This window comes from Mobula hypostoma, chromosome 1, assembly GCF_963921235.1.
Source record: "Mobula hypostoma chromosome 1, sMobHyp1.1, whole genome shotgun sequence".
NCBI classification, from domain to species: Eukaryota; Metazoa; Chordata; class Chondrichthyes; order Myliobatiformes; family Myliobatidae; genus Mobula; species Mobula hypostoma.
In genome coordinates, this window is record NC_086097.1 from 64,411,642 (window position 1) to 64,435,411 (window position 23,770).

General features: G+C 42.7%; 2 protein-coding genes across 10 annotated transcripts in view; one reads left to right on the forward strand and one right to left on the reverse strand.

Moving 5' to 3' along the window:
• The window catches only part of ralgapa1 (Ral GTPase activating protein catalytic subunit alpha 1), a 220,530-nt gene extending 218,848 nt beyond the window's left edge, over positions 1–1,682 (reverse strand). For 3 of the 9 annotated variants that reach the window (XM_063049896.1, XM_063049886.1, XM_063049902.1), the window contains exon 1: positions 898–1,681. In XM_063049896.1, coding sequence (XP_062905966.1) covers positions 898–1,003 — 106 coding nt within the window. In that variant the 5' untranslated portion in view covers positions 1,004–1,681. Of the gene's footprint in view, positions 1–897 lie in introns of all 9 variants that reach the window. The other 6 variants (XM_063049925.1, XM_063049919.1, XM_063049913.1 and 3 more) reach the window with 3 other exon arrangements.
• Positions 1,683–1,691: 9 nt separating this feature from the next.
• Positions 1,692–23,770, forward strand: part of brms1la (BRMS1 like transcriptional repressor a) — a 60,956-nt gene continuing 38,877 nt past the window's right edge. Inside the window, exons 1-2 of the mRNA XM_063049935.1 lie at positions 1,692–1,948; positions 9,339–9,429. Coding sequence (XP_062906005.1) covers positions 1,813–1,948; positions 9,339–9,429 — 227 coding nt within the window. The 5' untranslated portion in view covers positions 1,692–1,812. The remainder of the gene's footprint in view (positions 1,949–9,338; positions 9,430–23,770) is intronic.

Here is a 23,770-nt window from a genome sequence, read left to right on the forward strand (position 1 = left end):
TAAATCTGATTCTGATTCATCTCCCTTCTTTTAAGTACATCTCTAGACCCAGGACTAAAGAGATCACAAACCATTGACACGACTGTAAGTTAACAAAAGAAAAAACACACAAAAACAATAGTACACATCAGAAGCATCTCAAAGGATTCTTTCGAAAAGCGTCACATGCTTTGCAATCAAATTAGGAATTTTACAGTAAGTGGGATTTTATTACAGTGCAAAGTCATAATAAATAGCAAAACTAAACATTCAAAAAAAGGCACTCTTATCTATAATTGTTCAGGAAGACTACTTATTACATTTACTTTCTCATATATTTACCTCACCAAAAGAAAAATCACGTCATGGAGAACATTATTTCCTTTTTAGAGTTGATTAAGTCATTAAACTAATTAAACTGAACAGAGGAGCTAAATATGTTTACTTTTTCAAATAACTTTCAAAGCACACTGCTGCATTTCTTGAAATTTAGAGGTCTGTATACTCTAAATATACTAAAATACAAAATGATACCCATATATAGTCAAAATACTTGTTTTCCCATGCCGCATCTTAAATGTTTAGAGAAATAATATACAAAAAGGGAGAAAACGTTAACCATCTAATCATCGAGTATCTTTGGAAAGGTCTGGCCATCAAGAAACACATGCGATGTACAACGAACTCCAGCTCTAGCGGTTAACGATTCAGGAAATATTGAAGACTCAGGATTAGCCATAGACCCAACAACAAATGAGCCTAAAGAAAACAAAAGCTGGATTAACCCATAAATAAGGGCTGCCTGCCATTATGTATCGTACAGCACCGTGTGATGACCAGAAACTATGTTGAGTGATATATCATTGTGTTGTTGGGCTCTGCAATTTTCAATAGGCAGTCCAGCTGCGCGATACCAACCTATGACAATCCTCAGATGCTTTAATCTAGTCAGGACATCTTTCTTGGGATCCAAGACTTTCTGTGTCGATTTCTTCACGTCGCCGTGAGTTTTTTTAGAAAACATTCCGCTCCTTGAGTTAAGCGGCAGACGCACTGCTTTCCTTCGCTGTTTTAAACTTTTATGCAAAATAAAGATCGAAGTGGCAACCTAAGAAACTCCTCCTAACCCAAAGAGCGTGTGAGGAGCGCAGCCCCATGGAAGCGGCCACGGCCCCGAGCGAACACTGCCCTGTAATCAATCGTCAGTCACCAACATGGCCGACTTCAGCAGGACAAACAACCGGCACGCTTCATCGAAACCAGAGAATTTCGAGCAGCCTTTCCTCCTATTGACATTCTGGCGTCAGCCTTCGTATCGCAACATGCTCCGATATCAGGCAGTTAATCCAGGGCGCGAGTTGACTATTCCGAAGTGCATCACAACCCCAGTCTTTCACCCTTGTGTAGCGACTGCTCGGTAACTGCTTAATCAGGGCTGCTTCCCCGCTGATTTACGGGCGCCAGTCTCAGAGGTTTTCGGGTTTCGTAGTCCTGCAGGTTGACTTACTCACAAGGTATTCGGAAAAAGGACTACAACAACCAAAGCGCACAGCGCGCCCAGCGCCCACAACGCGGCCTTTAGCGCGCTTCTATTCGACCGCCGTAAGCCCCGCCCCACTACTCTCCCATTGGTGGCAATGGAGCCATGTTCCTCTATCTGGGCTTGTGTGTGGGCAGTCACGTTGTCCATTAGTCATGACGCTCTGCCGCCCCCTTCCGTTATTATAGAACCGGGGAAAAATGTGATTTTGCGGCGTTGAGAACGTTCCATATAATTAAACTGAACGGCGGTATTTGTGTTTTGATTTATTATTTTTTTAATTTGCCGCCAATATGCCTGTTCATTCTCGAGATAAGAAGGAAAGCAATCACGAAGATATGGACGTCGACTACCCGGAGAATGAAGGCAGTAGTTCCGATGATGAGGACTCGGAGAGCTCCTCTGTGTCAGAGGATGGGGACAGTTCAGGTGGGTATAGGCCAGAAATCCTCGGACATGTGGAGCTGACTGGCCAGGTCCGGCCAAAAGAACCCTTTGTTTTTCAACACCTCAACCACTTTCGTTGCTGTTTATCCCACAATATTTATCTGTGGTAGAAATCCAGTTTGTCGTTTGCGAAATGTGCTTCAGCTCCTCATTCTCCCCATACACCCTTATTCCTTCCTAGCCTAACCCCTTCAGCCAGTCCTTCCTTGAGTTCTGAACATCCCTACCTATTTCATACGCTGCTCAAGCCCCCAACTATAAAATGCTTTTCAGTTGTTTGGTGGGGGGGGGGGAGGTTTCAAGGAATGAGAAGAGGACAAGCAAAATTAATTGGCACGCTCTGACAAATGATGTATTGGGTTAAATAGGAATGTTTTTACATGAACAATAGCTAGTAACATTGGTAGTATGGAGTATAATTGTGCATAAAAAGATATAAGCAGCACTGGAAGCGTGCTGGTGTGCCATAGATCATCTGGTTGAGTGGGGTCAGAACAACAATCTTGCACTCAGTGTCAGTAAGACCAAGGAATTGATTGTGGACTTCAGGAAGGGGAAGTTGAGGGAACGTGCACCAATCCTCATCAAGGAATCAGATGTAGAAAAAGTGAACAGCTTCAAGTTGCTGGATGTCAATATCTCGGAACATCTATCCTGAGCCCAACATATCGATGCAGTTACAAAGAAGATATGACAGTCGCTCTATTTTATTAATAGTTTGAGGAGACTTGGTATGTCACCAAAGACACTTGCAAGTTTCTATAGATGTACCTTGGAGAGCATTCTAACTGGTTGCATCATCTGGTTTGGAGGGGCCACTGCATGGATCGGGAAAAGCTGCAGAAAGTTCTAAGCTCAGCCAGCTCCATCATAGGCACTAGACTCCCCAGCATTGAGGACACCTTCAAAACGTGATACCTCAAAAAGGTGGCATCCATCATTAAGGACCCTCATCACCCAGGACATGCCCTCTTCTCATTGCTACCATCAAGGAGGAGGTGCAGGAACCTGAAGACGCACTCAGCATTTCAGAAATAGCTGCTTCTCCTCTGTCCTCTGCCCTCAGATTTCTGAATGGACAATGAGCCCATAAACACTACCTCACTATTTTTCCTCTCTTTTAGTACTACATATTTATTTTATTTTTAATATACACACTGTAAATTATAGCTTATTATTATGTATTGCAGTATACTGCTGCCATGAAATGACAACAAATTTCAAACATATGCCAGTAATATTAAACCTGATTCTGTTTCTGAATCAGTGGTGAAGAATCATACACTACTCTAAATATCCTGTTACATAAAGGTGTATTTTTTCAAACGTTTTTAAGAGTGAGTAAACAATTGAGCCTGCAGACTCGGAGTTGGTGGGGGAACATGAAAGTGTAATGTTCAGAAATTAATTATGTTTGCTTTCTGAGGATTGGTTCCCAGTCTAAAGGGCAAGAAAGAAAAGCGGATGTTTCCCATGGAGACACAAGATACTGTATGTGCTAGAAATCTGGAGCAACACGAAGGAGTTGGAGGGACTCAGTGGGTCAAGCAGCACCCACTGGAGGGAAATGTACAGCCGACATTTTGGGTCGTGACCTTTCATCAGACCTGGAAAGAGAGGAGAGGAAATGGTGGTGGGAGGGGTGAGGATGTTGAGCAAGAGCTGGTGGGTTATAGGTGATAGGTATGGAGGGGGTGAGAGACAGAGGAAAATGTAAGAAGTTGGGAGGTGATAGGTGGAAGTGACATAGGAGTGAAGAAGATGGAATCTGGTAGGAGGGAACAGTGGACTGTAGGTTACAGGGAAGGAGATAGGGAGGGGAGCCAGTGGGAGGAATGTGCACATGAATGGCAATGGAAGAGGGTGAAATCAGGACCAATGAGATGAGCAGAAAATGAGATGGGGGGGAGGGACAGGGAGGTGTGATCGCTGGAAGTTAGATAATTTGATGTCTATGTTGTCAGGTGGAATATGAGGTGGAGTTCCTTTAATATGCATTGAGCTATAACTTAGCAGTGGAGAAGGTCATGAACAAACGTGTTTGAGAGGGAATAGAAGGTGGAATTAAAATGGCTGGACTGTGGTAGATCTGGCTGGTACAGTACACGGAGTGAAGCTGCTCGACAAAGCAGTATCCCCCCAGTCTGCATCAGATCTCACCAATATAGAGGAGGCTGCACTAGATGAAATAAATGAGACTGATATATTCCAGTGTGAAGGAGTACCCCACTTGGAGAATTGTTTAGGGCCCTGATTTGTGGTGAGGGAGCAGGTGTACGGGTATGCGTAACGGTTGGCATGGTTGCAGGGATAAGTGCCTGGAAGGAGTTTCAGTGAGGAGGGACAAGTGGAAAAGGAGTCACAGAGAGTGTGGTCCCTGTGGAAAGTGATGAGGGGAAGATGTACTTGGTGGTGGGGTCCTGTTGACATAGTGGAAGTTATGGAGAATGATATGTTGGATGCAAGGACTAGTGAGGTGGTAGGTGAGAATTAGGGAACTCTATGGTTATGTCTACGGTGGAAGTGCAGTAGGGTGAGGACAGATGTATGGGAAATGGAACAGATGCAGGTGACTGTTTCATCAATAGTAGTGGGGGAGAAACCCTGTTTTCTGAAAAGGGTGAATATCTTGGATGTACTGGAGTGGAAGGCCTCATCATGAGAACGGATATAGTGAAGATAGAGGAACTGAGAATATTAGATATTTATCATAAGATGGAATGGATACAGAAAGAGACTTTTTAAATTCCTTTACAGGGTATTAGATTAGATTATGATGACACGTAGTCCTCTTTTATTATCATTTAATAATGCGTGCATTAAGAAATGATACAATATTTCCTCCGGTGTGATATCACAAAACACAGGACAGACCAAGACTGAAAAAAACTAACAAAACCACATAATTATAACATATAGTTACAACAGTGCAATAATACCATAACTTGATGAAGAAGTCCATAAGCACAGTAAAAAGTTCAAGGTCTCTCAAATGTCCCACATCTCAAGCAGACGGGAGAAGGAAGAAAAACTCTCCCTGCCGTACCCGACCACGGTCCGACTCTGAGTCATCCGAAGACTTCGAGCTCTGATCAGCTCTCCGACACCGAGTACTGAGCGCCATCTCTATCCGAACGATTCGACCTCCATCTCGGATGCCAACAGCAGGCAAAGCCGGGGATTTTGAGGCCTTCCCTCCGAAAAATTCCAGATCACACAGTAACAACAGCAGCAAACTGGCATTTCAGAACTTTTTCCAGATGTTCCTCTGTGCTTTCATGTCCATCTCCATCAAATCAGAATTGTCTACGGCCCCTATTTAACAGATACAATATCATTTTTTCACCAGAGGCTGTGCGCTCTCTCTCCTCCCGCTGTTTATTAAAAATGGCAACAAATCTTGTTTTGCTAGACTTTTGGGCAAATCCTTAACGAATAACGAACCGGGTCAGGTCACAGATCTCTCAGTGGGTGAGCATCTGGGGGACAGTGACCAGCACTCCCTGGCCTTTAGCACTATCATGGAAAAGGATAGAATCAGAGAGGACAGGAAAATTTTTAATTGGGGAAGGGCAAATTATGAGGCTATAAGGCTAGAACTTGGGGGTGTGAATTGGGTTGATGTTTTTACAGGGAAATGTACTGTGGACATGTGGTCGATGTTTAGGGATCTCTTGCAGGATGTTAGGGATAAATTTGTCCCAGTGAGGAAGATAAAGAATGGTAAGGTGAAGGAACCATGGGTGACAAGTGAGGTGGAAAATCTAGTTGGGTGGAAGAAGGCAGCATACATGAGGTTTAGGAAGCAAGGATCAGATGGGTCTATTGAGGAATATAGGGAAGCAAGAAAAGAGCTTAAGAAGGGGCTGAGGAGAGCAAGAAGGGCGCATGAGAAGGTCTTGGCCAGTAGGGTAAAGGAAAACCCCAAGGCATTTTTCAATTATGTGAAGAACAAAAGGATGACAGGTGTAAAGGTAGGACCAATTAGAAATAAAGGTGGGAAGATGTGCCTGGAGGCTGTGGAAGTGAGCGAGGTTCTCAATGAATACTTCTCTTCGGTATTCACCAATGAGCGGGAACTTGATGACAGTGAAGACAATATGAGTGAGGTTGATGTTCTGGAGCATGTTGATATTAAGGGAGAGGAGGCGTTGGAGTTGTTAAAATACATTAGGACGGATAAGTCCCAGGGCCTGACGGACTATTCCCCAGGCTGCTCCACAAGGTGAGAGAAGAGATTGCTGAGCCTCTGGCTAGGACCTTTATGTCCTCGTTGTCCACGGGAATGGTATCGGAGGATTGGAGGGAGGCGAATGTTGTCCCCTTGTTCAAAAAAGGTAGTAGGGTTAGTCCGGGTAATTATAGACCAATGAGCCTTACGTCTGTGGTGGGAAAGCTGTTGGAAAAGATTCTTAGAGATAGGATCTCTGGGCATTTAGAGAATCATGGTCTGATCAGGGACAGTCAGCATGGCTTTGTGAAGGGCAGATCGTGTCTAGTAAGCCTGATAGAGTTCTTTGAGGAGGTGACCAGGAATATAGATGAGGGTAGTGTAGTGGATGTGACCTACGTGGATTTTAGTAAGGCATTTGACAAGGTTCCACACTGTAGGCTTAGTCAGAAAGTCAGAAGGCATGGGATCCAGGGAAGTTTGGCCAGGTGGATTCAGAATTGGCTTGCCTGCAGAAGGCAGAGGGTCGTGATGGAAAGAGTACATTCGGACTGGAAGGTTGTGACTAGTGGTGTCCCACAAGGATCGGTTCTGGGACCTCTATTTTTCGTGATTTTTATTAATGACCTGGATGTTGGGGTAGAAGGGTGGGTTGGCAAGTTTGCGACGACACAAAGGTTGGTGGTGTTGTAGATAGTGTAGAGGATTGTTGAAGATTGCAGAGAGACATTGATAAGATGCAGAAGTGAGCTGGTAAGTGGCAGATGGAGTTCAACCTGGAGAAGTGTGAGGTGGTACACTTTGGAAGGATAAACTCCAAAGCAGAGTACAAAGTAAATGGCAGGATACTTGGTAGTGTGGAGGAGCAGAGGGATCTGGGGGTACATGTCTACAGATCCCTGAAAGTTGCCTCACAGGTAGATAGGGCAGTTAAGAATGTTTTCATAAGTTGAGGGATAGAGTTTAAGAGTCGTGAGGTAATAATGCAGCTCGAGAAAACTCTGGTTAGGCCACCCTTGGAGTACTGTGTCCAGTTCTGGTCGCCTCACTATAGGAAGGATGTGGAAGCATTGGAAAGGGTACAGAGGAGATTTACCAGGATGCTGCCTGGTTTAGAGAGTATGCATTATGATCAGCGATTAAGGGAGCTAGGGCTTTACTCTTCGGAGAGAAGGAGGATGAGAGGAGATATGATAGAGGTGTACAAGATAGAGATGATAGACAAAGAGACAAGATATTAAGAGGACTAGATAGAGTGGACAGCCAGCGCCTCTTCCCCAGGGCACCACTGCTCAATACAAGAGGACATGGCTTTAAGGTAAGGAGTGGGAAGTTCAAGGGGGATATTAGAGGAAAGTTTTTTACTCAGAGAGTGGTTGGTGCGTGGAATGCACTGCCTGAGTCGGTGGTGGAGACAGATACACTAGTGAAATTTAAGAGACTACTAGACAGGTATTTGGAGGAATTTAAGGAATTTAAGGTTGGGAGTTATATGGGAGGCAGGGTTTGAGGGTCAGCATAACATTGTGGGCCAAAGGGCCTGTTTTGTACTGTACTATTCTATGTTCTATGTTCCTTGAATACAGGAATTGTACTTGTGACTTAGGAATGCGGTTCACGTAATCTAGCAAAAAGAATAGCCCAAGAAATTATAGTTTTGCAGATAACGTAATAGTCTTTTGAGTGAGGGTCATCAATAAAATGTGGTGAGTTTATGTGGAATGTTTTGACTCACTTAACAAATTATTGAGAAGTTTGCATAATTCACTTGATACACATTCAGTAAATCTGCTTGGATTTTAATACTAGGATATGTAGATCATTGTAAGACATGATAAAGCAGAAAGAGAAGTGGAAATGAACCTTTTAAAATGAGTAGTTACCTTGTTCTGTCAAAGGATGCAGTGTACATCAATGTAAAAAGAGGTTCCTATTTGCATAGCAAAGGAATTGGACCTAGGAAACCTCTTCACTCAGAGGGTTGTGAGAGCATGGAATGAGCTGCCAGTACTAGCGGTCCACGTGAGCTCAATTTCAACGTTTCTGAGAAGATACGTGGATAGCAGGGATATAGAAGGTCCAGTGCTGGTCTTTGGGAGTAGGCATAGACTAGATGGGCCAAAGGGCCTGTTACTGTCCTGTACTTCTCTATGACTCTTGTATAGTTGCTATTTTTATGTAAATTAATGTTTTTGGAGAAAGTAACCGGTTTTCCTGGGTCGAACAATTGTATCAAATTGGATTCAGAATAAGTAGTAAGCCTGTTTAAAAATGATGGGACAGGTTGGAAGATTACATCAATGTACGGTATGTGATTTGATGCTTGTGATAAGAGAATGTAAAATTGTGAAGTTGCTAATGGAAGTATATTGTAAAGGTGTGAACACTTCATTGTAAGCTACATGTAGGAGAAGTATTTGTCTTTGACAGGAAATGTCATTGCCTACCAGATGTTCATTGGATTAAAAGACAAACAGAACCTCATTCTGATAGTGCAAGCAATAGAGCTTGACTTTAAGAAGAGGCGCAGTCGACGTTTCAGGCCGAGACCCTTCGTCAGGACTCCTGACGAAGGGTCTCGGCCTGAAACGTCGACTGCGCCTCTTCCTATAGATGCTGCTTGGCCTGCTGCGTTCACCAGCAACTTTGATGTATGTTGCTTGAATTTCCAGCATCTGCAGAATTCCTGTTGTTTGAGCTTGACTTTAAATTCACTTTGTGTAATAACTGTTTCCATGTTCCAAAGCTAGAAACAGTTTTGAAGTTAAATAGATCAATAGAACAATGTGTTGTTTTTGACATGGATTGGAAAAGAGTGAAGAATGATCATTATCTGAAAACTGTTTTAAATCCTTTTTATTTGTTTTAAATCTATTATTTTTATATAAAAAACACGGTTAAGCTACAGCAAGCATAATAACATCAACAAATCTACAACAAAAACAGTTGATATCAGTATTTTTAACTTTCAAAGAGTAATTGTCATTTTTATGCCAGTTATGGGATCATCGTACTTTAGTGCTGGAAGCAGGTTTTGTTTATTTATTTCATGTTGAAACTTAAATGTGAACATATAAATGAGACAGTCATCTTTAAGCTCATTTGAATTCTTGTCCTTTCGGTGAGAGCCTGGTATCTGACTACTGCACTAGCCATTCTCCTCATTTCTGCTTCAAAGATTTTAATATTAATGTCTTACAGAAATGGACGATGAAGATTGTGAGAGGAGAAGGACAGAGTGCTTAGATGAAATGTCCAATTTGGAGAAACAGTTTACAGATCTAAAAGAACAGTAAGTAGATGTAAAATTTTCAGTGTGTTTACCGTTTCTGAACATGGCTACAGCCAAATTTTCCCAAATTATTCAGTATTATTTCTGTCAAGTATTTAGGACTATTTAGTTCTAAGTCTACTCTTGACGTAGGTCTTACGTTCCCAATGTTCAGAAACTAAACTGGAGGAGTCAGGAAAATCCCTCAACTATTGTTACTTACTCATCATTTGGGAATGGCGCTTAAAAACTCTGTGTTATACCCCACTTGTTGATAGTTAATGGTTCCTAAAACAAACCTCTTTTACCATCAGTTAATGCAACCTGCTATTTTATAAATTTGCTTCTTCAAGCATGATACAAAAACAGAAAATAAATCAATAAGATGGCACATCCTTAGTTAAAGAGTCAGATTCACTGCTTCAGTTTAAAGAATGGAATTGTCAAGTTGAATTGCCAGAAAATGCTCACCTGTTCTAGAAGACAATATTTCTATATTCATCTTTGAAAATCCAAATGTTATTTGTAGAGTTGAATTCAGCTGCCCCTTCATTGTTTGTAAAGGTTTTCATGATTTTGAAAGTTCCAGTGTCAGGTTTCTATTAAGTTCTGTGTCTCACCAAGACCTAAAATTTTATATGAGGTCTTGCTACGGACATTTTCAAAGTGAGGTGCCATGATGTTCAATTTGTATCTTGCTTAAACATGTGTGGTGAGTAATTTCTGAATTATACAGTCTGGATTGTATTTCAGCAAACCTGCACATTTGCCACTCTGGTTAGAGATGGCTCCCCTGAAGTTTCTTGGCACTTACATAAGTATGTCATCGTTCTACCTCTGATAGGATAAACAAGCAGGAAAGCTATCACCCATATCTATATATCTAATAATTTTATATGTCTCAATAAAATCCCCTGTCAACCTCCTTTGCTCCAGGGAAAACAGACCCAGCTTCTCCGATCTCTCCTCATAACTGAAACTCTCCATCTGAGACAACATCCTGTTGAATCGTCTAGCACTATGTATCTTTCCTATAGTCTGGTGATCAGAACTGCACACAGTGCTCCTTCCAAGGTACACTTCCTCTGATATTCCCTCTTAACTGCATTGTTTACTTGTCTGATGCAATTATGTTTTTGGTCACTTGTGACCCACAGAATGTGAATTCAGCATCACTCAGCATCACTATCTTATCAGGGCTATCATTGTCTGGCACTGTTGTGGCACAAATATTACCAGCCATTCAGTAGTCCTTATCTGAATGTTGACCTATATATCATTGACATCCCCAATTATGGGCTTGGGCTTCCTTGAGGAACTGAGGTCGTGGGACAGGGATGATTTACTGACCAAGAACTGTACTATATATTTAGTACAGAAACTGAAAGCTACTGTCAGTGATTTAACTTTTCAGTTTATTCTTTGTGCAAGATATGACTCCAATCTTTGAAGTGTTTTCTCCCCCTTGGTATCCATTGATTTCAGCTTTGCCAAACCTCCTTGATGCTAAGGTTGGTTAGTCTCAGTTTACCAGTATTTCACACTTCAATTTTGTTTTACCTAACTCCACTCCAGAAAGTCTAGCTCTAATTTTTCACTTATGGAATCTAAACCTAGAATTCCAAATTCTTTATCTAAACTAGTAGTTTGCTTTAACTTCCAAGGATGATGCAGTACACCAGTGTGTTCTATAGCTTTAGTTTAACTTCTGCCCACATGATTTCTAGTTTTCTAGCTACAAAGGAAAGCATTCCATATACTGTTTTGGTCATTTTCTATATTTATTTATGGCTATAATTTTCAATCCATTGCAAACTAATGGAACTTGCTGCTGACAGGTATCTGGTGATCACCTTGATATGGGCTTTCTCTTTCAAAAGGTGCTTGTTATATTACAAAGTCAGCTGACAAGTTATAAGTACTTCTCATAGTCACTGTAGGAGCCATTAATCTATTTTCTCTCTGTATTGGCATGTCTAATATGGAAAATTGTTACATGGGTTGGGGCGTGGAAGAAGCAAATGAATATAGTTACACGTTAACACAAGGAAATCTGAAGATGCTGGAATTTCAAGCAATATACATTAAAGTTGCTGGTGAACGCAACAGGCCAGGCAGCATCTATAGGAAGAGGTACAGTCGACGTTTCGGGCTGAGACCCTTCATCAGGACTAACTGAAAGAAGAGCTAATAAGAGATTTGAGAGGGGGAGGGGGAGATCCGAAATGATAGGAGAAGACAGGAGGGGGAGGGATGGAGCCAAGAGCTGGACAGTTGATTAGCAAAAGGGATATGAGAGGATCATGGGACAGGAGGCCTAGGGTGACACTTCACCTGTGAGTCGGCTGGGGTGATATACTGCGTCTGGTGCTCCCGATGTGGACTTCTATATATAGGCGAGACCCGACGCAGACTGGGAGATCGTTTCGCTGAACACCTACGCTCTGTCCGCCAGAGAAAGCAGGATCTCCCAGTGGCCAGACATTTTAATTCCACGTCCCATTCCCATTCTGACATGTCTATCCACGGCCTCCTCTACTGTAAAGATGAAGCCACACTCAGGTTGGAGGAACAACACCTTATATTCCGTCTGGGTAGCCTCCAACCTGATAGCATGAACATTGACTTCTCAAACTTCCGCTAATGCCCCATCTCCCCCGGTACCCCATCCGTTATTTATTTATATACACACATTCTTTCTCCCTCTCTCTCCTTTTTCTCCCTCTGTCCCTCTCACTACACCCCTTGCCCATCCTCTGGTTTTTCCCCCCCCTCCCCCTTTCTTTCTCTCTGGGCCTCCTGTCCCATGATCCTCTCATATCCCCTTTGCCAATCACCTGTCCAGCTCTTGGCTCCATCCCTCCCCCTCCTGTCTTCTCCTGTCATTTCAGATCTCCCCCTCCCCCTCACACTTTCAAATCTCTTACTAACTCTTCCTTCAGTTAGTCCTGACGAAGGGTCTCGGCCCGAAACGTCGACTGTACCTCCTCCTATAGATGTTGCCTGGCCTGCTGCGTTCACCAGCAACTTTTATGTGTGTTGCTTGATAGTTACACGTTGTCTTAATTGTTTAGTGTCATCTAGTGAAGAGTGGTTGAGCCATGGGGAATGTTTTTTTTGTTGATTGCTTAAATACGTTAATTAATTATGCTAACTTTGCTTAGTTATGCTATTCGACTGCCAAGTGGAATGCTTAGCTCTGCGAATAACGTTACTGTACCGCTTAATATCACCAATTGGAATGTTATTAGAACACTTTTCACTATTGTATCGCTTATATCACTAATTTAGTTTTGTTAGGTTTTTCATTGCGATAAGATCATTCATCTTTGCTGGTTTTGTAATAAAGGATCGAATACCTTTTTCAATTTGGAAATTCAACCTACAGTGTTGAGTACCTTGGCTTAGTCTCTCAGCAGTTTGGATTTCTTTTAAAGTAATCACTACATTTTGTCAAGAAATAGTTATACCAAACGAACACCAGTCTACTGCAAAGGATTGCTTTAGACCCATTGGTGAAATTAGAATTCCAACACTGAGAACAACACGTCAGAAACAGGAGAAACTTGCAGTAGAATTATCTGTGAACTTCTGTTGAGGTCAGCGCTGCCCATCCTTAAGGGACCATTGCTCAATCGTGTGGTGTTGCTGAAGGGTTCGTTGCTTTGTTTTCTTGAAGTGCTGAAATATTCTGGTTGCCGATGTTTGAATTGAAGGCTGATTGTTTGGTCTGGTTTAAACACTGGATGTGTGGATATTTTGTTTGTTGACGAGGTTTATTGTGTTGAATATTGTCGGTGCTGCAGGTGAACAACGAGCTAATTGTGAGTCGCACAACTAGAGAAAGTAACATGAGTGTATCAAAGCATGGAATTAGTGCTGACAACCCTGCATTTGGGCTTTCAAAAGAGAAATCAAAGCTAAAGCTAAGGCTAATACTATCGGAAGTCTTCAAAGAGATAATGGAACAAATGTGACCAAAATTAAAGGTTTAATGCCATCAGTTGATGACAGCTATAGTGACTACCTCTATTTCTTTGAACAGTACACTGGAGGTCAGCCAAGAGAACTTGTCAGAAGTTGCCATCATGTAGACCCTAGGAAAGGATATGAAAAGCGAAGGCTTTATGACAGGAACATTTTGGTATTGAATAAAAAATTGCATACAAATGCAATGTTGTCTTGAGGACTTGATGAGTCTCTGTGAAGCTGTTGCTAAGTAACATCATATGCTAATCTCATTACTTCCCAAGGCCAAACAAGAAAAGCAGAACCAATGATTTTCAAACATTGATTGCTATTGCAGTGCCTTAATTGAGGATACGAACTAATGGTTGAACCATACATGTTCCATTAATATAAATATGCATCTCTCCTTCCATCAGACAACATTTCTCAATTCCAGTGCATGTTTTGACTATGCATAGAGCAGGTGACCCACACGATGACGTGAAACCGCATGACAGTGTGTCTAATGTTAGTGCTCGAAGCTCTTTTGCTGGAAGAAAATCTTTCTCATCTATTACCTGTTCTGCATGCATTAAAACTGAGACTGATTTAGCTGCATTAATTGCACGTCAACAATTATTGAAGAACAAACATGCGCTGGTAGGGCAAGAGGAGCAGCTACAGGAAAGGAAGGAACAGCTTAAGTTGGACACAGAAATTGGGCTTCAAATGTGGCAGTGCTAAAAGTGCCCCAGGAGGATGGTCCTATGGTGTGAGTTCCTATATTGAAAAGGCATTAAGAACAACAAAAACACCTATTGCCAATGCTGATCTATTCTTTTCTTAAGTGTCTGTGAAACATGAACAAGACCTCCAAGAGGTAGTTCAGGTATTCATCCTCAGCCTGGACTAGTGAGGCACTCTAAACCTATGTCATATCCAATAGCTCAAAGTTCTCGAGTGGACAGTAACTTACAGCATGGAAACACTTGTTTTAGATGGTAGAAGGATATTATGAGGAAGCAAAATGAAGTAACAACCTTATTGGTACAACAGCAATGTATTTGGTCTTTGCTTAAAAGAGATTCAAATCTTTGGAGATCTATTGCAGTATCATGCATTCATGAGAGCTTTTGAAAACTGTGTTGAAGACGAGACTGACAGTCATAGTGACTGCTTCTGTTTCCTTGAACGGTACACTAGAGGTCACTCCAGACAACTTGTCAGAAGTTGCAGCATGTTGACCCTCTGAAAGGATATGTAAAAGCTAAGGCTTTACTACAGGAATATTTTGATAATGAACAGAAAAGTTAATCTGTCTACATGCAAAAGGCTCTTTCTTGGGTACCAATCAAAGTTCAAAGTACATTTATTACCAAAGTACATATGCAGTATGCAACCCTGCGATTCTCATTGAGAGTCATGAACAAAGAAAACCATGGAACCCATTCAAAGAAAAACCCTAACCTTTAGGATTGCCTTCCTCAAAGAAGACGTCTGCTTTGGTTGGTTGTGTGCAGGACACATGGAGTCATAGAAAAGTACGGCACAGTAATAGGCCCTTCGGCCCATCTAGTCCATGCTGAGCTATTTTAATTGCCTAGTTTAATCGGCCTGCACCAGGACCATAGCCCTGCATACCCCTACCATCCATGTATATATCCGAACTTAAACATTGAAATCGAGCTCACCTGCAACACTTGCACTGGCAGCTTGTTCCATACTCTCATGACCCTCTGTGTGAAGAAGTTTCCCCTCATGTTTCCCTTAAACTTTTCGCCTTTCACCCTCCACCCATGACTTCTAGTTGTAGTCCCACCCAACAGTGGAAAAAGCCTTCTTACATTTACCCAATCTATACTTCTCATAATTTTATATACCTCTATCAAATCTCCCCTCAATCTTCGACATTCCAAGGAATAAAGTCCTGACCTATTCAGTCTTTCGTCATAATTCAGGTCCTCCAGTCCTGGCAACATCTTTGTACATTTTCTCTATATTCTTTCAAGTTTATTTATACCTTTCCTGTAGTAGATGGCCAAAACTGCACAAAATACTCCAAATTATGCCTCACCAATGTCTTAGACAACTTCTACATAACATCCCAACTCTATACTCAGTACTTTGATTTATGAAGGCCAATGTGCTAAAAGCTTTCTTTACAACCCTATCAACCTATGATGTCATTTACAATGAATTAAGCACCTGTATTCCCAGATTTCTTTGTTCTACTGCACTTCTTCGTGCCCTACCACTCACAGTGTAAGCCTGCCCTGGTTGGTCCAACCAAAGTCCTACACCTTGCATTTGCTTGCATAAAATTCCACGTGCCATTTTTCAGCCCGGTTTTCCAGCTGGGTCCAGATCCCACTGCAAGCCATGATAGTCTTCCTTGGTATCCACTGCACTCCCAATCTTGGTGTATCCACAAATTTGCTGATCCAGTTAACCACATTATCATCCAGTTTGTTGATATAGAAGCCAAACAACAATGGACTCAGCACTGATTCTTGCGGCACTCCACTAATCACAGGACTCCTTTCAGAACTATCTAGCTTCTCTCACAAAGCTAATGTATCATCCAATTTACTACCTCATTTTGAATGCATAGTGACTGGATCTTCTAACCTTCCATGCGGGACCTTGTCAAATGCCTTGCTAAATGCCTTGCTAAAGTCCAAGTAAACATCTGCTGTATTGCCTTCATCAACATTTTTGGTAACTTCCTTGAAAAACCATATAAGGTTGGTTAGACATGATCTACCATGCAAGAAGCCATGCTGAGTATTCTTAATAAATCCATATCTATACAAATACTCATATATCCTGTCCCATAGAAACATAGAAAATTTACAGCACGTTACAGGCCCTTCAGCCCACAATGTTGTGCCAACCATGTGACCTACTCTAGAAGCTGCCTAGAATTTTTCTAAGCTCCATGTACCTGTTTAAGAGTCTCTTAAAAGACCCTATTGTATCTGCCTTTACCATCTTCACTGGCAGTGCATTCCACACATTCACCACTCTCTGTGTGGAAAAACTTGCCTCTGACATCCCCCTTGTACCTACAACCAAGCACCTTAAAACTATGCCCCCTCTTGTTGGCCATTTCAGCCCTGGGGAAAAAGCCGCTGGCTATCCATACGATCAGTGCCTCTCATCATCTTATACACCTCTATGAGGTCACCTCTCATCCTTCGTCTCTTGAAGAAGAAAAGGCCAAGTTCACTCAACCTATTCTCATAATGCGTGCTCTCCAATCCTGGCAACATCTTTGTAAATCTCCTCTGCAGCCTCTCTATAGCATGCACATCCTTTCTCTAATGAGGTGACCAGAACTGAACACAGTTAGATCCAAGTGGGATCTAACTAAGGTCTTGTATAGCTGTAACATTACCTCACGGCTCTTAAACTCAATCCCATGGTTGAAGAAAAGCCAACACACCATATGCCTTCTTAATAACACTGTCAACCTGCGCAGCAGCTTTGAGTGTCCTATGGATATGGACCCTAAGATCTCGCTGATCCTCCACACGGCCAAAAATCTTATCATTAATATTATATTCTGTCTTCAAATTTGACCTACCGAAATGAACCACTTTACACTTAACTGGGTTGAACTCCATCTGCCACTTCTTGGCCCAGTTCTGCATCCAATCACTGTCCCGCTGTAACCTCTGACAACCCTCCAGACTGTCCACAACACCCCCAACTTTTGTATCATCCGTGAACTTACTAACCCACCTTTCTACTTCCTCATCCAAGTCATTTATAAAAATCACAAAGAGGAGGAGTCCAAGAACAGATTCCTGCAGAACACCTCTGGTCACTGTCCTCCATGCAGGATACAAACCATCCACAACCACCCTTTGCTTTCTGTGGTCAAGCCAATTCTGGATCCACAAAGCAAGGTATCCTTTGATTCCATGCCTCCATTACTTTCTGAATGAGCCTTGCATAGGGAGCCTTATCAAATGCCTTACTGAAATCCATATACACTACATCCACTGCTCTACCTTCATCAATGTGTTTTGTTACATCCTCAAAGAATTCAGTCAGGTTTGTAAGGCATGACCTGCCCTTGACAAAACCATGCTGACTATCCCTAATCAGATTATGTCTCTCCAAATGGTCTTAAATACTGCCCATCCTCTGGGTCACCCCCCCCCCCGCTTGTCTTTCTTCCCGGACCTCCTGTCCCATGATCCTCTCGTATCCCCTTTTGCCTATCACCTGTCCAGCTCTCGGCTCTATCCCTCCCCCTCCTGTCTTCTATCATTTTGCATCTCCCCCTCCCCCTCCAGCTTTCAAATCCCTTACTCACTCTTCCTTCAGTTAGTCCTGATGAAGGATCTCGGCCTGAAACGTCAACTGCACCTCTTCCTTAAGATGCTGCTTGGCCTGCTGCGTTCACCAGCAACTTTGATGTATGTTGCTTAAATACTGCCTCTCAGGATCTTTTCTAACAACTTGCCCACCACTGAAGTAAGACTCACTGGTCTATAATTTCCTGGGTTATCTCTACTTCCTTTCTTGAACAAGGGAACAATGTTTGAAACCTTCCAATCCTCTGGTACTTCTCCTGTCCCTACTGATGATGCAAAGATCATCACCAGATGCTTAGCAATCTCCTTCCTCGCTTCCCACAGTACCCTGAGGTATATCGCACCCAGTCCCAGCGATTTATCTAAATACCTTTCAAAAGCTCCAGCACATCCTCTTTCTTAATGTCTATACACTCAAACATTTCAGTCCGCTTTAAGTATCTCCACAATTGCCAAGGTCCTTTTCACTGGTGAATACTGAAGCAAAGTATTCATTAAGTACCTCTGCTACCTCCTGCGGCTCCACACACGTGTTTCCACTCTCATTCCTGATTGGTCCTATTCTCACATGGCTCATCCTCTTGCTCTTCTCATACTTTTAGAATGCCTTGGGGTTTTCCTTAATCCTACTCTCCAAGGCCTTTTCATGGCCCCTTCTAGCTCTCCTAATTTCATTCTTGCATTCCTTCCTGGCACCCTTGTAATTTTCTAGAGCTCTAACAATACCTAGTTCTTTGAAACTTTCATAAGCTTCTTCTATTCTTCTTAACTGGATTTTCTATATCCTTTGTACACCATGCTTCTTTTACCCTACCACCTGTGCAGAACGCCACCTTTCTGGTGTGCGTTTCCCTGAGAACATCTCCCAATTTATGTTCCCAAGTCCTGCCTAATAGCATCATATTTCCCCCTACCCCAATTAAATGTTTTCCCAAAATTTCTGCTCCTATCCCTCTCTAGCGCTATGGTAAAGGAAATAGAGTTGTGATAGAGTTGGTGTTGGCAAGTGGTTAAGGCATTGGACTAGTGACCTGAAGGTCGCGAGTTCGAGCCTCAGCTGAGGCAGCATGTTGTGCTCTTGAGCAAGGCACTTAACCACACATTGCTCCTGCACGTTTATAGCCCAGCGGTGGCGCTTGGTGCAGTATGGACAAGGCAAAACTACCTCCAAAATGCTCTCCCACTGAGACATCTGACACTTGACCAGGTTCATTTCCCAATACCAGATCAAGTACAGCCTCTCCTCTAGTTGGCTTATCTACATATTGTGTCAAGAAACCTTCCTGAACACACCTAACAAACTCCACCCCATTTAAACCCCTTGCTCTAAGAAGATGCCAGTCAATATTAGGAAAGTTAAAATCACCCATCACAACAACCCTATTATTATTGCACCGTTCCAGAATCTGCCTCCCTATCAGCTCCTCGATGTCTCTTTTACTATTGAGAGGGGGTGTTCTGTAAATAAACACCCAGTAGCATTATTGCCCCCTTCCTGTTTCTGACTTCCGCCCACGATCCCTTCATGACTTCCACCTTTTCTGCAGCCGTGATACTATCCCTGATTAGCAGTGCCACTTTCTCACATCTTTTGCCTCTCTCCCTGCCCTTTTTGAAACATCTAAAGCCTGGCACACTCAGCAGCCATTCCTGCCCCTGAGTCATCGAAGTCTCTGTATTGGCCACAACATTATACTTCCACATATTGATCCACTCTCTTAAGTTCATCCGCCTTCCTCATGATACTCCTTGCATTAAAATAGATGCATCTCAAACCATCTGGTTGAGTGTTTCTTTGGTCTATCATCAGCTTATCCTCCCTCATAAACTCCCTACAAGCTGTCACTACTTGTGCGCCAACCATCCCATCCTCTGCCTCTTCACTTGGTTTCCCACCCTCCTGTAAATCTAGTTTAAACCCTCCCCAATAGCATTAGCAAATCTCCCTCCCAGGATATTGGTTCCCCTCCAGTTCAGGTGCAACTTGTCCCACTTGTACAGGTCACCCCTTCCCCAGAAAAGGTTCCAATGATCCAATAACTTGAAACTCTGCCCCCTGCACCATCTCCTCAGCCACTCACTCATCTGCACTATCTTCCTGTTCTGATCTTCACTAGCTCATGGCACTGGGAGTCACCTGGAGATTACCACCTTAGAGGTCCTGCTCTTCAACTTCCTTCCTAACTCCATAAACTTACTGCGCAGAACCTCACCCTCTGTCATTGGTACCAACATGTACCACACCACTTGGCTGATCACCCTTCCCTTCAAGAATATTCTGCAACCGCTCAGAGACATCCTGGACTCTAGCACCCAGGAGGCAACACACTATTTTGGTGTCTCTTTTGCTACCGCAAAATCTCCTATCTGTCCCCCTAAATACTGAGTCCCCTGTGGCTATTGATCCGCCTGACTTCACCTTTTCCTTCTGAGGCTTAGAGCTGACTGCAGTGCTATTGGTCCGGCAGCTGCTGCCTTGCGCAGTTGGCCATTCCCTATAGCAGTATTCCCCTGTTGCTGAGGGGAATGGCCACAGGGGGACCCTGCACCGACTTCCTTCTCCCTTTACCTGTTTCGGTGTTCACCCATCTACTCCCTGAATTCTGCACTCTGAGTGTAACCACCTGCTTAAAAGTCGTATCTATCAATTGCTCTGCCTCCCGGATGATCCAAAGTTCATCTGACTCCAGTTCCATTTCTTTAATGTGGTCTTTCATGAAATGGAGTTAGCTGCATGTCCTGCAGATGTAGTCATCAGGGAGACTATCAGGTTCCATGAATTCCCACATCCTACAGTAGAAACATTCCACTGCCATATCTGCCAATCTGCTTGCACTGTACAATGGGTAACCAAGACCAAGTAGTCAAGCCTGTGTCTTTGGCCTCAGCCTCTTCTCATCGAAGCCTCTTGAGTCAAAGCTTGACGCTCCTACTGTCACCGCTGGCCGACTCCCAACAATGGCCACCCTGCTTGCCCCTTCTGTGCTTTTCTTTAATTTGCAGTGCTATGCTCCCAACGCTGACTGGACCTCTGGAATATCCGAATGCCCGCGAAACTCTCCTTTTATACTAGCTTTGCCGACCTGCGAGTAAACACTTCAAAGTGCTCTGCTCCCAACGCTCCCTTAGAATACCTTCCAGTAACTTTCCCACTGCTGATGTTAGGCTCACCAGCCTATGATTTCCTGGTTTATTTTTAGAGCCTTTCTTAAACAGTGGAACAACATTGGCTATCCTCCAATCCTCTGGCACCTTGCCTGTTGCTAAGGATAATTTAAATATTTCTGCTAGGGCCCTCCCTGGCAATTTCTGCACTTGCCTCTCACAGGGCCCGAGGGACCACCTTGTCAGGCTCTGCGGATTTATCCACCCTAATTTGCCTCAAGGTAGCAAATACCTCCTCCTCTGTAATTTGTATAGAGTCCATGAAGTTGATACCGTTTTGCTTTATTTCTATAGACTCTGTGACCGTCTCCTGAGTAAATACAGATGCAAAAAATACATTTAAGATCTCCCCCATCTCTTTTGGATCCTCTTCCTGAGGATCAATTTTGTCCCTTGCAATCCTTTTGCTCATAACATATTTGTAGAGTCCCTTGGGATTCTCCTTCACCTTGTCTGCTCAGGCAACTTCATGCCTTCTTTCAGCCCTCTTGATTATTTTAATTCCCTTAACGCCTCACCAGACGGGTTTTCTAGTCTGTCCTGGCTGAGCACTGCCGTGACGTTTTTCTTGACTAGTTATGCCACTCCCCTGCTCTGTTATGTCTAACACAATGGAACTCTGAAATATTGAGCTACTCTTCCTGCCTCTCCTCCAACCAAGTCTCGCTAATGGCTACAATATCATGCCCTGAGCTCATCTGCCTTTCCTACGATACTTCTTACATTGAAATATATGCAACTCAGGGCAAATGCTCAGCATTTTAATTCCTGACTTTGAGGTCTTAACAACATCTGTCTCCACAACCTCTCAACTATCTGTTCAGTCATGTTGTTCCCAGCTCTGTACAACTCTTGCTTGCAGGTCCCAACTTCCGTGGAAGCGAGCCCAATGATCCAAAAATCTTATGCCCTTCCTCCTACGCCAACTCCTTAGCCTGGGAAACTTTGTGTTGTGTTTGACTGTGGAGCGCCTTTTCAAGGAATATCACTTCATGCTCAGCTTTTACAGGGACCAGATCTTACTAGCTCACTCTCTGGAGTCATAACCATATTCAGAGAGTAACTAATGGTGATCGTGGCAGATATTGAACCAATATTTCATCAGGTTAAAGTACAGGCAGAGGATGCAGATCTGCTGAGGTTTCTCTGGTGGCCTGACGGTGACCTCAGACAAGATACGGTGGACTTTAAAATGGTGGTACATCTCTGGAGCAACTTCATCACCAAGCTGTGCCAACTTTGCTCTTAGGAAATGCACAGGATACAATGAAGAGCAGTTCAGCTACGAGACAGTGGATACGGTTTTGCATTGCATCCATGTTGATGACTGCCTTGCTTCACTGTCCTTTGAGGAAGAAGTGGTGTCTTAGGGAGCTAGACAGAAAGTTGAGAAACAGGACCTCAAGGGTAGTTATCTCTGGATTGATGCCTGTGCCAAGTGCCAGTGAAGATAAGAATAGAATGATTTGGCAGGTGAATGTGTGGCTGAGGAATTGGTGCAGGGTGTAGAGGTTCAAAGAAACAGGTTACACCTGAACCTGAGGGAGGTTGGCTAGAGTTGTTCGAGTAAATTTAAATTAATTTGGCAGGGGGATGGGAACTGGAGTGATAGTGCTGAAGATGAGGTAGTTGGTTTACAAACAGGCAATGTGTAGTGAGACTCCTAGCAGGGAGAGGTTGACGATAGGGCAAAATTGCAGCCAACAGGATGAGTTGCAACATAAAAGGTAGACAAAATCAAAAAGGGTGAATATAAGTGTTATATTTGAATGTGTGCAGTATATGGAAAAAGGTAAATTAACTTGTAGCACAGTTACAGATTGTCATGTATGATGTAGGTGTAACGCGCTGTAAGGTTTCTTTTAAAGTCTTTTTATTCATTTTCGAAATTATAAACATAATAATGATACTTATAAACAGTGAATGGGATTACATTATTAATAGCTAACGTTTGCTGGTATAAAATTGCCGATAATACAAGTATATTAGATCACCCCAACTCTAAATATAATTGAACATGGTAAAGGGTAAATGAAAGAAAACTAAAAAAAACCCAAACTAGAAAAGAAAAAAACACACACTAAATTGAGCTAAGCAAAACTAAACTAAACTAAACTAAAACAAAGTTGGGCTAACACATTACATTGGATACAATCATTGATGTCGTTAACTCCACTCCTCTATCCGTATATTTTTAGTTAAAAAAAAGATTTGAAAAAGGTCAAACTACATCATCTGAAAATGTTGGATAAATGGTCTCACAGTTTCTTCAAATTTAACCGAAGGATCAGAGGTGCCACTTCTGATTTTCTCTAAATTTAAGCATGATATTGTTTGAGAAAACCATTGAAATGTTGTAGGAGGATTGACCTCTTTCCAATTCAATAAGATAGATCTTCCAGCCAGGTTTCACTGCTAATGTAATGGTTTCTCTGTAGCATAATGTTTGGGTTATGACTAGAGATAACGGGGCTTTGGAATGTGGGGCTATCCAATGAGAGGGATGTTGTTCTTTCTTGTGGGTCTGGGAGCAAGGATTTCACGGTCTTTTGCCGGTGAGAGATGAGGAGAGAAGACGCGAATGCAGCGAGTTGGTAGACAGCTGGACAGAGTGGCCTTTGAGCGAGGGTCTGAAGGTCGGCTACACTCAGAGCAGGTGGACGGGAAGCCAGTAGACTGAACCGTGAGCTCCAACATTGCGCATTAGATTGTTTCATGAGAATGGGACTTTTTCTTTTTTTGTTTCTTTACTAACCATATAGCCAAATTAAGAATTATAAAGCTTAATTGTTTAATCACATTTTGTGGTACTGATGTGTAACAGAGAACACATTGGGCAAATCCACCTAAACAAAATTTCTTAAGTTTGGCCGGGCTGAGGGCTGTTTTCCCCTTGATTAAGCCGCTAGATGAACTGAGAGTTA